Here is a 15,477-nt window from a genome sequence, read left to right as displayed (position 1 = left end):
CTGGTGATTGACAGTTAAGAGAAAACGATGGAATTATAGAGGCGAAAAAGACGGATGCAAGGACGTGGGGAGATAATATGCCAGGTGAGAGACTCTGTCCTTATTTACTTGATGTCTTTTGGATCAGAAATCCAGACAATACCCTCGGTCTCTTTACTTTGAAACACAATGGTGCTGGTGTGCGGAATGGGGTATGGCGAGATCGAGGTTTGAATATGGCAATAGTAGTAGTGGGGACAAGGATATTATTGCATATATTTTGAGGGCTTTAAGCCTGGCTTGGATCGAACCAAGTCTCAATCAGGGCTGTATAGTGACTGGTACGCATTAGTGCAATATATCATCTTTGGTTTGTATGCATTCCTCAGACCTAATTAGCTCTCATGCTCCTTCGAAGTCCTAGAAATGAATATGCAAGATTGATAGTATTGCATGGCATCTATCTGAGCTAGTCATAAAGACCCTTCTCAAACCTTTCAGTGTCGTAGAACAAAGCGGAAATAGTATTCCCGTTGAATATTCGTCCCTCGAGTGCATTGACGGCCTAGAAAATGTTAGTTCGTACCTTCAGTAATCTGGTGAAACGCTTACCCTCAAGCCCGATAGCTGACTTGTAAATTTGACGAAAACCTTGGGGGTAGCTCCATGCCGATCGATGTATACCCGTTCCACTCGACCATACTTCTCAGCACACTCGTCACCAATTTCTTGCATTAAGCCTCCGTCTCCAGAGCCCTCCACTTCTTCATCAAGATCCATGCCATCGACCATGCCACGAAGGACAATGACTTCAGACATTGGTCCAAATTTCCCCACTTCCTCTTCCTTCTCAGGGACATTCTTCTTCCCTCCGATAATCTTACCCCTGCCACCTGGCTCCCGGAATCCACCGCCTTCAGCATCAGATTTCTTCTTGCGCTTTTCTATCTGCACTCGAAGGGGATTGACGATTCCAGATTCCTCGGCACCCAAACCCTTGCCTTTGCTCCATCCATACTTCGACATGAGACGTTCGGCAAAGCCTCTTTGACCTGGTCGTAGTGACCTCGGGGCTTCTTCAGCGTCTTCGTCCTCGTCTGGCTCTGCAGCTAAAGCCTTCTCTAGTTCTGCATCTGAGCTAGGAATCTCTGCTGGTGCTGGTGGCAGGTTGTAACGGACTGGAGCGCGAGATATTGCACCTGCTGGTAGAGTCTCAGGAGGAGCTGGATTGGCTTCAGAGGATGGTGGCGGAGGCGGTACGGCTATGTTCGTGTGTAACTCGACCTTGCTCTCTATATTTTCAACCGGTTGCTTGGGAGAATCGATAGGAGGTGGTGCAAAGGAATAATTCGGAGGCGGAGCGAATTGTTCTGGATTGGTCAGCAAAACGCAACCTTACGCAGAGAAAGATATTTGGCTTACTGCCCATTTGTGGACGGTACTCTTCCTCGTCACTATCTTTCTCGCTTGATTTCCTAGCCATCCTATGCGCGTAAAGCCTGTCCTTCCACTCTCTAACCTCCCGAATCTTCTCATCACTGTGTTTGTACTCCTCGTAACTATTCGGCCGTGATGGATCATAGATATCATCCCAGTCTTGAACAGCGATATGTTCCTCTCTTGGCTTGTTCTTCTTGCGCCGTTTTCCACCCCTCTGCCTCTTTTCCCCTCCATAGAAGCCATTCACATCATCGTCGTCTATCCCAGTCCAATCAGCCAGCGTAGTCTTTGCTGGTGGTCGCTGTGAGCTTGCAGTTGCAGGTAATTGCTGCGAGACGTTGCGCGAAGCATTTGCATCGACTGGTGTGGCCTTTGGGAATGCTGGTTTTGGTTTAGGTTTCTGCGACAATTGCGGTCGTTTCGTAGGTTGAAATCGTAAAGCTGCTGTAACGATGAATGAGCATAATTCAGCGATTGAAATTCTGAGAGAAAACCCATACTAGGATCCAAGGGCTTCTTAGCTGAACCTTCCTCTGCTGCATCTGGTTGCTTAAAGATGACAGGTGCTTTTGATATTGTTCCAGGAGCAGTAGAGTCGGCATCTAGTAGATTTGCATATAATGAAAGGCCTCCTGCCCTCGGCGTAGGCGTTTGGTTAGCAGAACTTGACATCTTGACCACTTCCGCAATGGATGTCGCAGTCCGAATTGGTGATTTCCAAGTTGGAGCGCTCTGAAGTTTCAGCCTCATTGAAAGGCGAAAGGAAGATTAAGATGCATGGGGCTAGTCAGCAGCGATAAAGCTCTCTTTTACCTCGGCGATAAGCCCTACTTCCTACCTATAGGTACCTACCTACATCACCACAATACCTCCTCGGGCCTGCATCACGAAAAATCCAGTTTCAAATCCCAATCAGAAGCTAGTCCTTCTAATTTCAAGAATTCACTCTCATATTATTCAATTCTCTACTTAATACTCCATCCACATTCTCGGTTAAGAAGGACGTTGTAAACATCGACTTGTATTACATTTCACAATGGCCGCTACCACCTTGTCCAACTCCTTCTCAGCCGGAGATAATTCCACGGCGATCATAATCCCGTCTAAGCCCTATCCTCTGGTCGTATCCTACAAGCAACTTTCCGCCGAAATTCTCTCATTCCAGGAGAAGCTCGCAAAGCTCGGCGTCACTCCCCAAGCCGCCGTCTCAATAGCCCTCCCAAACACGTACGAATTTATCGTTGCTTTTCTGGCTAGCGCATGGCAAAGAGGTATCGCCGCCCCTCTAAATTCAGCATACAGGCAAGAGGAATTCGAATTTTACATTGACGACCTGAAATCGGCCGTTGCGCTTGTGCCAAAGGGCTCATATGCCAAAGATGGGGCTGCTGTACGAGCAGCGAGGAGATATAGTGCTGCTGTTGCAGAATGCTATTGGAATGGCTCTGAGGTAGTCTTGGATGTAAAGGAAGAGGGAAAGCTCAAGGGGAAGGGGAATCAGAAAGTCGAGACGGCCCGGCCAGACGATATCGCCCTGGTTCTCCATACCAGCGGTACTACGGGCAGACCAAAGGCCGTGCCATTGACACACAAAAACCTGACCCGGACGATGAAGAACATCAAAGCCACATACGACCTTACGCCAGCTGACAGAACCATGCTCGTCATGCCTCTCTTCCACGTTCATGGCTTGCTGGCTGGCTTCCTCGCCCCCCTCTTCAGCGGCGGCTCCGTCGTCGTGCCCCCAAAGTTCTCAGCATCAGAATTCTGGGATGAGTTCATCGCCCACGGCGCGAATTGGTACACTGCTGTGCCCACCATTCACCAAATCCTCCTCAAGAACCCCCCACCCCATACTAAACCCAAGATCCGCTTCATTCGCTCATGCTCCTCTCCGCTCTCCCCGACGGTTTTCCACCAGCTCGAAGAAGCATATGACGCTCCAGTCCTAGAAGCCTACGCCATGACTGAAGCCGCTCACCAAATGACCTCCAACCCTCTGCCTCCTGCAAAACGCCAACCTGGCTCCGTGGGTATTGGCCAAGGAGTCGAAATTCGTATCCTGGACCAATCTGGCAAGGAAGTTGCTCAGGGCTCCGAAGCCGAAATCTGCATCCGCGGCGAGAACGTCACAAAAGGGTACCTCAACAACCCTGAAGCGAACAAATCCTCCTTTACGGCCGACGGATTCTTCAGAACCGGCGATCAAGGCAAGAAAGACAAGGACGGGTACGTGATTATCACCGGCCGGATCAAGGAGTTGATCAACAAGGGCGGAGAGAAGATCTCGCCTATTGAACTTGACAATGTCTTGGCGAGACATCCGAAGGTGGGAGAGGCGGTTAGTTTTGCGATCCCGGATGAGATGTACGGGCAAGAGGTCGCGGTCGCTATTGTGCCGAAGACCGGGGAGAAGATTTCGGAGCAGGAGCTGAAGGAGTGGGTTGCGGATAAATTGGCGAAGTTCAAGGTGCCGAAGAAGGTCTGTCGATGTCTCTCTCTTCCCGTCAACGAATTTCCAGCTCCGAAAACCATTACTCGATCCGGGTACTAATTGTACGTCACTCTATCCAGGTCTACTTCACTGATAACATGCCCAAGACCGCAACGGGTAAAGTCCAGCGCCGCATCGTAGCCGAGATAATGATGAAGCAAGACACGCCAAAGGCTAAGCTTTAAACGCTTCTTCTCCTCTTCTCCTTATCACTTTTTCTCCCTTTTCTTACTTCGAACCTCAACCAAAACTCGTCCCGAAAGACAGCATAGACAGTCGGATGGACGGAGGGTTGGAATCCATGCATCTCAGTGCGTATGCCGATACCAAAAATTACTGTATCAGTATGTACAATTTCGTAGAAGGAGAAACGATAGAAACAATATAGCATGATGACGAAGAACGTAAATGTCCCGAGACGAGACAACCCTATCGAGCTCCACCACAACCCGTCTGTCTGTCTGTTTCTCACCACCTTAGATTCATCCCATCTTTCACACGCCACCCAAGCCTATATATGTGTAAACCTTTCTCTCCACCAAGCGCAAGGACAGAGAGAAAAAGAAAGCTCCCCCTCTACTCTGAACCCAGGCGAAGAACGGACGGGCCCCCCGCACGCGACACAGGCTCGATAAGGAACAAGGCTGACGAAATAGGTAGCCACCCTACATACCGGTATCCCAGCCGTATTAATTAAGAACCAGCATCGGCATCAGCTCCGTCCCCGAAGGGCCCCGAGGGGGGGGGGGGGGTCACCGAAGCATCCAAGCAGCATCCTCCCCGGGTCGGATATTATCGTTAATCTCGGCGCGCAGGCGCCGAACAAAGTCAGCCAGAGGTCAGGAGCGGCGTGACCGGTGATTGGATGGGTGATAGTCAGTGCGAATCCGTAGGTTATAACTTACTACTATACTTAAGGTAGTGAGTGCACTGACTATTGGTGTTTTTTGGGGGGGTAGGGGGGGATTGTGTGAACACGCAGATTGCAGACGTACAGAGGTACCGGTACAGCGCTGAAGTGTTGTAACCCTTGCTACTCCACAGCCACTATGCTAACCTAATTGACCAATAACCTGAGCTTAATACGAAGTAAAGTACTACTACCGGTATTACTGCGTAAGGCTTTTCGAGATTCTATAAGGTTCCGTGCTTAAGGTAAGTTATTGGTCAATTACTACTACCTAGGTTAGAATAGTGGCTGTGGAGTAGCAAGGGTTACAACACTTCATCGCTGTACCTCTGTATACCGGTATTCACAATGTAAATGATGACCAATAACGTTGGGAATCACACTCAATAGGCGAATTTATTGACGAAGAAACAATGTACAAGGCGATTGGATTCTAATGTCTCACTGTCCTCCATTTTGGCCCCCTCAAGCAAACATCCCAAAGCACCTGCAACCACCGTCACCAGTTCCCTGCCAAGTCCGCAATGACATACTTTGATTATACGTAACTTCGGGGGAGAGAGCGCAACCATAAGGAGAAGTATGCAAAGTCGGGGCAGAGCACATCAGACCAATTCCCCATCCCGCACCCAGAATGTTCGTTCCTATTAAAGTTCGTACGAAACGCTCCATGTATGATGAGCTGCGTTTTGCCGAGAGTTTGTAGCAATAGGTAAGACAAAGAAAACATGGCACATTAAGTCTAAGGAGAGCGAAAACTCAAGAAAATGCCGACGTCCCAGTGCCTTACAGCAAGAGCTGCAACAGGCCGCCGAGAATAGAGAAGGCCGCAACAGCCTCGCTAATACCAAACGACGAAGCGGCGCCCTTGGTGCCTGATCCGGACGAAGACCCATCTGATCCGGATCCGTCGGAGGAAGTGCCGTCCAAGGAGGAGGTGGTAGCGGTCGTCTTGCAAGTGAAGGTACCTTGGATGATGCTGCCCTTTCCGCCGGACTGGGCCTTGAAACCTTCACAGTCGATAGCTTGTTGGGATTGAACGTTGAAACCACCCTTGATGTTGGTGAGTTCAGGCAGCTCGGGGCTGTAGAAGCATGTCAGTTGTGGATAACCAGAGACAGATGGGGAGTACAAACGTAGTAAAGTTTCCAGAGAAATCAATGGCACCTCCAACTGATGTCAGACTTGGGAAGCTGATGGCATCAAGAGCAGTGTTGTTGGCAATCTGATTAGCACCTCCAACACTCTTCAGGAGCGGGAAGGAAATGTTGGCGAGTTTGCTATTAGCAACGAGAGCCAATGATCCAGATCCGGTGGCGAAGTTACCGACCGAGGTCAAATTAGGTGCGGCGATGCTGCTCATGTAGTTTCCGTAGAATCCGAGGGATCCGTTGATGGTAGCCAGCGACGGGATCTTGATGCTAGAGATGTTTCTGAAGGTCATGTTGGCAGCCCAGACCAAGTTGGGGAAGGTAACGGCCAACAGGTTACCATTGGCGTTAATATTCAAGGTCTTAGTGATGTTGCCAATCTGGGTGTCGAATTGTTTCAAGTTGTTGTTGTTATCAATCTGCAGAGTGTCGACGGACATGAGGTTGATACCGCTGAGCGTACTCAAGAAGGTGTTGGAGATGGTGACGCTGTTGGCATCGGACAGGGGCCCGTTGAACACGAGGTTTGGCAGAGCTGGAAGAGCGATCCAATTGATAGAATCCACCTTGGTCAATGTGGTCATCGAGAGGGTAGATAGAAGCGTCAGGTTGTAAAGGTGGAAAGAGGCTCCAATGGTAGTGAGGGTTGTGCTTTGGATGCTGACCAAGTTGCCAGCGTTTTCACAGCTCAAGTTTCCTGCGATCTCTTCGATACCGCTGAGATCAATGGTGCCGGAAGCAGAGGAGCCGATGACAACGCTGCCAGACATTGTCGAACATCCTGAGTATTGGGCAACATCGGCTTGTGAGTTGATGGTCGCGACGTCTTCAGAGCAGGCGGAAGAAGTCTGAGCTGGAGAGAGGGAGAGCAGGTCAGCCGAGTTCCATCAAAAGTGAGGCTGGGTGGTGTCTGTCGGATTGCCCTCCGACCCAGATATTCAATGCTATAAGACTGTCCAGTGGATGTGCGAGCCCAGGAAGCGGTGGATATGGGGATGGATGGGAGGTAGGATGTTGTTGACTTACCGGCAGCAACGCTGAACACCGTGAGGGCGGCGAGAATGTTTGAGGTGAACATCTTTGATTGAATTAATAACTTGGAGAGTATCAGCAAAGCCCAATTCCCAAAATGGATCTGATTCCAGCAGAAGAGAAGACAACAATGATAAGACGGCGGGTTTTTGTTGTTGTTGTTGTTGTCTGGACGATCCGAAGAATGGATGAAGAGCCGCGTGGATGATTATGAAGCAGAGAGGGCGGTGCAGGTGTAGCGAAGTCCCGTTCTTTTGACGGGCCGGGGCGGGTTTCGGGTTTTTGTGGACGAGGCAAGAGGCAGGGAGATGACGGGCCTGTCGAACGGCAACTGCGGAGTGGAGGATTGTAGGAAGAGACGGGCCCAGGGGATATAGATATCAAACACGCTACGCTGCGCAACGAACGCACCTTTCTTGTATTCTTCGGTCTCGCTTCGTTCGGACTGCGTGTGTGGTTTGGATTGGATTATGGTTGTTGATTGTGACTGGTCCTGGGCGGGAACAGAACCAAAGAGGGCGAGGGGGAGGAGCCAACTTTTGAGAAACGAAGGGGGAACCTTAACGACAGTGATGAATTAGACGGACACGAGATGGCGGGCGGGATGTCCAGCGGTGTTCGATTTGGCAGCAGATCGATTGAAGGAGCTTTGCCTGGAATTAAGAGCGTCGGAAAAGCAATCGTCGAAAGAAGGGATTTGCAGTAGATGAGAGGAGAAGAGGATGAGCAGAGGGAGGGTGAGGGAGGGTGACAGTGACAGTAACATTGACACACGTGACCGCCACGCTACCTACCGTACAGAGTATGGGCTTCCTCAGGGGCGGGGTGGGTCCCTGCTCAGCTGGCGGGGGTCTGATTGGCAGATCCCTTGGGTCCCCGATCCACACTAGATGGGATACGTGAAATTTTGGGAAATTGAAATTTGCTGCAATTTGGTCTATCGGGCAGTCGGGCAGTCGGGCAGTCGCTCAGTCGGTCTCCTTGTTCACCAAGAGACTCGAAATACTTCAATCCTTCCATCCTTCCATCCTCCCATGCTCATGAAACATCCAGGTACTACGTGGTACGTAGTACGTTCTATCATCTGCCCACTTCCTCACCAGCCGACCGTCCGATCGTCGGATATTACTCTATAAATATTCCGCAGATATCCTCCTAAAATAGGTCAAAACAAGGAATTGGATATACCACGGTACAGGCCTAAGTATTACCCCTCGAGGGTGCCTCAAAAGTCTAGTTTCCACTTTAAAACCCCTGTTTTCCGTACCCTCGAGGGGTAATACTTACGCCTGCGACGTAGTAGCTGCCACCATGCGCAATCTCGGGCCACCGCGGTCCGCGATGATCCGAGTACCGGTAATAGGTAGCAGCACTTGGATGCAGCACTAACGACTATTGCCGCCTTTCCAGGCTCTCCCATTGGCCTTACCCTCTGCCTTCTATCCCTGCCCCACCTTTCCGATCTTCCAGCCTGACGACCACGACGACGACAACAACGACGATCTCCACTGTACAGAGTAGAAGGAGAATTTCAATAACCTCATGAACCAAGAAGCCACACAACACACACCCACTTGCTACCTGCACTCAGGCCCCTCCTCGACGCCACAATTCACGGCTGCAGAACCAGCAAGCATTAAGTAGTGACTTAAAAACCCCTCCCTCGAATCCACTCCACCGGAATCGACCTGTCTCCTGGTCTACGATCGTTGCATATGGGCGACCACCCTGTGCGCTGGCGCTACCGTGGCTGATGACGAATCAACACATCTGTGTGCCTCGGCCCGTTTCTCGCTTTTGTGTCCACGCGAGATCCCGATCCAAGGCCTTCAGTTTATCGGTCAAGATTATAGGTTGAGACGGAGACGTCGGACACTATCTGCTATCAAGACCCCTGGGGCTTGAAGTGCAGGCAAGCAAGTACAATACTTCCGAGCCTTGACCGGCGAGGGCATGGCAGGAACTCGACTTGTGGAACTCTTCGGTAGGACCTTCAGCTACACGCCTATTCGGTCGGAACTCCGAAGTACTGTAATGAAGTTCCTGTGGATCAGAAGAAATGATTCTGGTTGACTGACATGAGAAGAACTCAAGCATTGCCAATGATCTGTTGGTTTCTCGCACACCAGTCCCTCGCTGCCTCAAGGATTGGCTGGCCCTGCGTCTGGGCGGTTGAAATATCTTCCATGGCCCGGGTGAATGCTTCCCTGAGCTCTTCAGTGGCATATTTGGAAGCCACCGCTGTTCGGAGGAATAACCAGACCGATTCATGGGTCCATCTAAAAGAGACTGCAAGTCGAAGAACATCTGTACAAACAGACGAACACATTTCACTCCTGACTGATGTGTTTGAATCTTCGTCTGCAACACCAAAGAGGCAGAACAGCAAAAACGAGAATCCGGATGTATCGCTGGGATTTTTCAAGCACCAATTTTTGACAGCAGACATCGTTCCGGGGTAGTCTGAGTCTATCGTTGGCGTCGAAAAGTCTCGAACACATGTAGGTGTGTCCGAGAAGGTTTGAATAAGCCACCGCAGGTGAGACCATGCATAGTAGTTGCGAGAGTGTCTTTCCGCAGCCACTAACACCACGCTCGTGAGGTCTGGTTGAATATCATACTGCACTCCAATCTTCTTTCCCATCTCAAGTAGCCAACGACGATGGCCCCATAGCGTAGGAGATTTGGTGTGCCGATGGAGTCGTGACGTGAGATAACTGTCTACAAACTGGATCTCTTTTTTCAACAGCGCCTCGAACTCGAGTTTTGGAACGATTTCACGCTTCTTGATAAGTCTCTTCCGCTCATTGGCGGCTGTGAGTTGTTCCGGGTCCAGCAAGAGCATAACAGCCGTAGCATCAAGGAGATCCACCTCCTTATCTTCAGGACAATTCCTCACATATCTGAAGAAGATCCGCCGTGCGACCATGAACGCCTGCACCAACTTGACTTTCGTAGTGCCGATGCTTTTTCCCGCGATCAAAACGTTGCGGCCTGGTGGTAAAGGGTGACTTGTGCCTAGGAGCTCTATCTCGAGGAGGTCTGAGGAGGTGTTCCGTAGTGCTGCTGCAATATCATGGTAAACTGGTATGAGATTGTCCGTGGTATCAAGCGACGAAGCTGTTCCCGGATCCAGTGCTCTCGACATTCTACAGTCTGGTGATCGTACAAGCTTTTTGAGCATAAGGGGGTCAAATGAAGTGAAGGTGGAGGGAAAAGCTTGGACTTCTGAGCCTTGTGGAGTGGCTAGCTAGCCTCGCCGGCCCGTGCCATACTTTGCTGTCAGGTCAGGATGGGAGATGTACTTCGTTTGCGCGGCATCAGAGTCACCCAACGTCCGCAAGACAAGGTACGAAAGTCTCGGTAAATTCGGAACATACATGTATGCTAACTATCATCCTCGTAGTTGTCCGCCAATATGCCTTCCGTCCTCCTCTTAACTTTCATCGTCCAACTGGCCATCCACCTGGTCAATACGTTCGGAGCAGAGACAATCAATACCCTGGTATAATTTTCGTACCACACCACTCAAGCAGAAGTCTAATGGATACCGCAGCTCTGGAATCTCTTCAGTCGCCTCCCCACCGCGAATTCCAAGGCTGCGGCTGAGCAGAAGGACCTCAGGGCGCAGTATTTCAAGATCAAGCAGCAGATGAATGCAACCAGCTCGCAGGATGAATTTGCAAAGTGGGCCAAGCTCCGCAGACAGCACGACAAGATTGTTGAACAGTTGGAGAAGAGCAGTACGTTCAGGCGCCTCGAAGCCCTTCTTTCCCATCCTAGTTATCTGTCCTAGGGGGTCACACAACAGCAGGAGGGAAGCCCTGCTAACGCGCAACAGAGTCTTCCACCGACAGCACCAAGACCCAGTTCGACCGCGCCGTCTCCATCCTCCGCTGGCTCGGTACAAACGGCCTTCGCATGTTCCTGCAGTTCTGGTTCTCGAAGCAGGCCATGTTCTGGATCCCGAAGGGTTGGGTGCCGTACTACGCCGAGTGGCTGCTGTCGTTCCCGCGCGCACCGCTGGGCAGCGTGAGCATACAATCGTGGACGCTAGCGTGTGGAGCGGTCATCCTACTGGTTAGCGATGCGCTCGTAGCCATCGTGGCACTGGTGAAAACATCTGGGCTGAAGGCGCGGAAGAAGGAGGCTGTAAGGGTTTCGGTGCCGGCTGGGGCAGCGTCATCGCAGGAAAAGAAGAAGGAATTGTAAATTACGCATAGGCTAGTTGTGCAAATACAGAGTTGGAGTGGAATCGACTGGTCAGCAATCAACGCAATTGAAGTGGTGCACATCACATACGGCACATTTGCGAAAGTGTTTAGAGGAATGGGAGAAGAAAGGGCAGAGTTGTCTCTCATCAAAAAGACGCAAATATCTCCATCGCTGCGGACAGCAGAGAAGTTGCAACACGAGTGAGATAACTCTTGGCAGAGTACTTGGGCTCAATCTGGGCATTCTTTTTGACTATGAGTGATCATGGGAGAGAGGATCGCCAAAGCTTCGAAAGTGCCACTGTGCGTGAGGGTTGGGGGAGGGGAGGGGGGATGATGATGGACTCTTGACAGAGGAGATGAAATTGAAGCTGTGAATCATATCGTATTGATGTAGCTATGTACAAGCCATTGTCGGAATCGCTCTGCTTTTATAAGTGTTGGAGTTGTGAACTTTGAGGAGGTTGAAGAAAGAAAATCCTTTAAAAAATCGCGAGGCCTTTAAAGCTTTGGGATATGGCGCTAGGGAGAAGTGGGCTAGCCGGGCCGGGGGAACAGCGGGCCCTCAGCCTCTTCAGCCTCTTCAGCCTCGTCGACTCGGCGCATCGACGTGTCTTGTACTGACATCGAACTCTCTGTACCGAACTTTCTATTCAGGTTTCCTGGTGCCTACCCCCACTTCCTTTCTTGCATTATGGCGATTTCCTGGGGAACGTAAGTATCCTTCCGTCATTTCAAAATTTCCTACTAATTTTCCCCAGAATCAAGTCACTCCTCCTCTTCTTCGGACCCATCCTTCTCCCCAAAGCAATTGCCTACTACCGCTCTGTGCGAGCCTCCCCCTCCATCCATGGCATATCCATTCGACCTGTCCCTTGCAACGTCTTCCGGGCACTGACCATCCTCTTTGCGATATCCCTCGTCTTCCTCGTGAGGACGCTCCCGATTTTCGCCCCCGAGAATATCTTTACGCTCACGCAATCGCGCCTCCAGATTCCCACTGATGTCCTTTTCACCCGCCTATCCGCCTTACGACCCACAGGACTTACACCCACCGACAATCTACTGCGTGGGAGACTGAATAGTCTGGACTCCCGCCTTCTGTACCTCCAACTCGGACCCGATGTGCTCACCGAATGCTCATTCTGTAACGCAGAAGACCCCAAGTCTTACCTCTACTACGCTCTCCCTAGCATCCTCACCCCGCACATCCTCAACTTGATTGTCCTCGCGCTCGTCACCTCAGGTCTCTTCATAGGCAAAGAAGGCGCCGTGTGGCGCACCACCGCCACCGTCGGCGCCGCCTCGTTAGCGGTGCTCGAAATCTACCTCGTAGCAGTCTATCACAGTCAAAGCAACGCGCGCGCAACCCGACTCGAAGACCTCGAGTTCTTCTTCTGGAAGATGCGCGTCTACCGGGGTGTGGCGATCGCAGGTCTCGACGCCGTAGTCGGATGGATGCTCTACCTCTCAAGCACGAACCGCGCGTTCGTGCTCCCACCTTCCGCACCTGAGCGGCTCGAGCACTCGATGAAGATCCTCGAGGCCGCGAGGGCGAAGCTGAATGCGATGGGCATTCTGCGGAATACGATACTGCGTGATGACGGGTTGCGAGATCGGAATGTGCAGTACTGGATAAGGGAGAGCCAGGTGATGGGCAGTGTGATGGAGGAGAGGAGTGTGATTGAAGGGGTCAATAATGCGTTGGAGAACCGCATCGATGTGGCGAGGATTACGGCAGATGCTGATGGCTATGTGAGGGGTATTTTTGCGTCTCTGCAGGGAAATGGTGCTACATAGATAAATATATTGGTATACCCGCAGATGAATAGATGAATAGATAAATACGACCGACTATGTTTGTCCACCCATGGCCTGGGAGTCGTAGTGAGAAGTTTCGATTTGAAGCTACACCTTCATGTCTGGTATATTGAGCATAGCGCACTGACTATGACTCATGCAACCTCACTCAAGAGATACGTGTGTATGTATATACATATACATATTCCCCATACGGATGTCAAATCGCGCAAGAGCGAGAAGAACTGCAACTCTGATTCGAGACCACCAAGCTGGCCGGCGAAGACCGAGAAGTGAGGCAAATCTTTTAGACTTCTACCCATCCAAGTGCGCTCGCTGCCTAGAAGAAATCCGTAGAGCGCTAGCTCTCACCTCCTTCAGCCACCCAGTCAACCCGGCGAAGGGAGACGAGAGGGCGGCAATGAAGACAAAGTACAATGCGCGGTAACGTACTCATCCTATACACCCACCTACCTATCTTCGATTGCAGGGATTAGGAAGTAGTATATTTGTTTACAATTGGGGCTTCCAGCGAGAGAGAGTACACGAAACACGAAACACGAGACACGAGACACGAGACACGATGAGGTGCTCTCTCGAATCCAGAGATCCCAGCCGTCGACCGGCGCGCGCTGTATCCTCCCTACCTTATCCTACGAAACTCAAGGCTTTGCGAGGAGCTGCTGCTGATGTTCCCGTGGCCCAGTTCCAGTTCCTTTGGGGAAGGTGGTTTTTCAGGGCTTAGAGACCTATTGCCTGTTGCCCGCCCGAGCGAGCGAGCGACGAGAATCAATCGCTCTTAGCTCCAAGCCAGGTCGGAACTTGCGGCTTTTTACCTATCTCTCGGGAGCGTACGAGGGAATGCTTACGATACTATTTGAGGCCTCACAAGGTTCTTTTGATCTCATTGAGGGGAGCGGAGAAAGGGTATAGCCTGCTCAAACTAGGTAGGTATAAGAAACAAGCGAGCTCGCTTAAAGAGGGGGTACGCTTATTTGAGTTTGTCGGACTCGCTACTGCTAGTAATACATGAATGAGCTGTGAACCTCAGACCAATTCTTCCGACCCAGCTTATGATCCCATCCTACTCTTAACAATAGCGATTCAATTCAGTAGAGACGCAATGGACATTTTGCTCCTCGGTCGATGTACTAGCGAACTGGGTACTCCATTGCCAGTAGACGGGCGAGCACCAGACGGAGTGTTACCTGGTTGGAGTTCACCACTAGGTGTGGTAGTAAGGCTGGAATTAATGCTGGCCGGGGCAGCACCAAGTGGATTAATATCCAGTGGGGGCACGCCACCAGGAATGCCGGATGGGGGAGCACTACCGGTAGTTGCAGTAACACTGAGTGATGCAGCACTCAACAGAGTAGCACTCTGCTGAACCGACCCTTCGCCCACCCACTTTTTCGAATCGGGCTGCGAGGCCTCAATGCCCATGACCTCGTGCAAAATCGCTTCCGATGATCCCCCACTGGCTATCACCTTTGAGCTAGGCTCCGAGACCCAGGTGTCGATACCCTCGTCCACAATCTTCTTGGAAGCCTCTCTATTCGCCGCGTTTTCTGAATCAGGTTTCAGGTTTTTAATGCCCGTACTTTGCTCGGACCTTTTCCTCTCCACCATTCCCCTCTTCTCTAATCCTGAAGCCTGCGTACTCATATTACTGTCGGCTCTTGACTTGGAGTGTTCCTCCTCCAACTTTTGCTCTCCAACCGGCTTTGAAGCCTCGCGGTGCATACATTGGTTCGCATCTTTTTTATCGGACCCTCTGAACTCTTCCGTGGCCCCTAAGGTTGTGCTTCCGTCACCAGATTCTACGCTTGGTTTCTTCAAGTTGTTAATACGAATTCTGGTACAACGTTCTGTATGAGTTTTGTGGGTTTTTTGTAGGTTTTTTAGGTAACGGTCTTTTTTTGTCCGTACAGCCAGGGCATGCTTAGGAACCTTCGGGTCGTTTGACAGAGTATTTCGAGCACGCCTCTGACGGGCTCCCTTATCCAGGGCCAGTAATTCATCGGTGGTCAGTTCATTTGTCTTGTGTCTGGCCGTATTCTCTAACTCCTTTGCAAACCTCCCAGTCAATCGAGGTTGCGTTGTCTGTCCGTCTAGTGCGGTGACAGGCTGTACTGGATCGCTGACATTCCCACCTTCGGAAGTATAGGATCTTAATGACAAGAAAGCTATGCCATGATCTGAAGTTATCGAGAATGGGTCTTCTAGATTTAACGGGACTGCAGCCAATGAAAAGCTCGCGGTCGATCCAGGCCTCTCTGGATGAACGGGGTCTTCGGATGCGGTACCGGTACCGGTATCGCCTTTTGGACGTTGTAGACGCGGTATTTCGAGAGAATGATCGATACTCGCAGATCGCCTTGGTCTGTTCCACCACCATTCTTCGGCATCTCTCCAGAGCGTCATTGTGAAATGAAGTATCAAGTTACGACCGGCTAA

The 15,477-nt window shown here is 50.9% G+C and overlaps 7 protein-coding genes across 7 annotated transcripts; 3 read left to right on the top strand and 4 right to left on the bottom strand.

Annotated features, from left to right (window-relative positions):
- Positions 1-448: 448 nt before the first annotated feature.
- On the bottom strand, positions 449-2,091 carry L3040_005532 (uncharacterized protein; the record flags this gene model as incomplete). The annotated part of the gene is made up of 4 exons (XM_007295877.2): positions 449-544; positions 592-1,349; positions 1,402-1,863; positions 1,920-2,091. 4 exons carry the CDS (start codon positions 2,089-2,091, stop codon positions 449-451), a joined length of 1,488 nt encoding a protein of 495 aa, XP_007295939.2.
- Positions 2,092-2,455: 364 nt separating this feature from the next.
- L3040_005531 (uncharacterized protein) lies at positions 2,456-4,098 on the top strand (the record flags this gene model as incomplete). The annotated part of the gene is made up of 2 exons (XM_007295878.1): positions 2,456-3,901; positions 3,994-4,098. 2 exons carry the CDS (start codon positions 2,456-2,458, stop codon positions 4,096-4,098), a joined length of 1,551 nt encoding a protein of 516 aa, XP_007295940.1.
- A 1,511-nt stretch (positions 4,099-5,609) lies between these two features.
- Positions 5,610-7,772, bottom strand: L3040_005530 (uncharacterized protein; the record flags this gene model as incomplete). Its single annotated transcript, XM_007295879.2, has 5 exons — positions 5,610-5,907; positions 5,960-6,827; positions 7,001-7,070; positions 7,418-7,451; positions 7,594-7,772. The coding sequence occupies 5 exons, from the start codon at positions 7,770-7,772 to the stop codon at positions 5,610-5,612; spliced, it is 1,449 nt and encodes a 482-aa protein (XP_007295941.2).
- A 1,323-nt stretch (positions 7,773-9,095) lies between these two features.
- Positions 9,096-10,154, bottom strand: L3040_005529 (uncharacterized protein; the record flags this gene model as incomplete). Its single annotated transcript, XM_007295880.1, has 1 exon — positions 9,096-10,154. The coding sequence occupies one exon, from the start codon at positions 10,152-10,154 to the stop codon at positions 9,096-9,098; it is 1,059 nt and encodes a 352-aa protein (XP_007295942.1).
- A 144-nt stretch (positions 10,155-10,298) lies between these two features.
- On the top strand, positions 10,299-11,218 carry L3040_005528 (uncharacterized protein; the record flags this gene model as incomplete). The annotated part of the gene is made up of 4 exons (XM_007295881.1): positions 10,299-10,355; positions 10,413-10,511; positions 10,563-10,749; positions 10,848-11,218. 4 exons carry the CDS (start codon positions 10,299-10,301, stop codon positions 11,216-11,218), a joined length of 714 nt encoding a protein of 237 aa, XP_007295943.1.
- A 696-nt stretch (positions 11,219-11,914) lies between these two features.
- L3040_005527 (uncharacterized protein) lies at positions 11,915-13,020 on the top strand (the record flags this gene model as incomplete). Its single annotated transcript, XM_007295882.1, has 2 exons — positions 11,915-11,934; positions 11,982-13,020. The coding sequence occupies 2 exons, from the start codon at positions 11,915-11,917 to the stop codon at positions 13,018-13,020; spliced, it is 1,059 nt and encodes a 352-aa protein (XP_007295944.1).
- Positions 13,021-14,124: 1,104 nt separating this feature from the next.
- Positions 14,125-15,444, bottom strand: L3040_005526 (uncharacterized protein; the record flags this gene model as incomplete). Its single annotated transcript, XM_066154546.1, has 2 exons — positions 14,125-14,853; positions 14,950-15,444. 2 exons carry the CDS (start codon positions 15,442-15,444, stop codon positions 14,125-14,127), a joined length of 1,224 nt encoding a protein of 407 aa, XP_066011402.1.
- Positions 15,445-15,477: the final 33 nt, after the last annotated feature.

This window comes from Drepanopeziza brunnea, assembly GCF_022702325.1.
Source record: "Drepanopeziza brunnea f. sp. 'multigermtubi' strain 214-2 chromosome Unknown ctg9, whole genome shotgun sequence".
Classification (NCBI taxonomy): Eukaryota; Fungi; Ascomycota; class Leotiomycetes; order Helotiales; family Drepanopezizaceae; genus Drepanopeziza; species Drepanopeziza brunnea.
The sequence above is the reverse complement of the archived record's forward strand: the minus strand, read 5'-3'. Positions and strand labels throughout refer to the sequence as shown.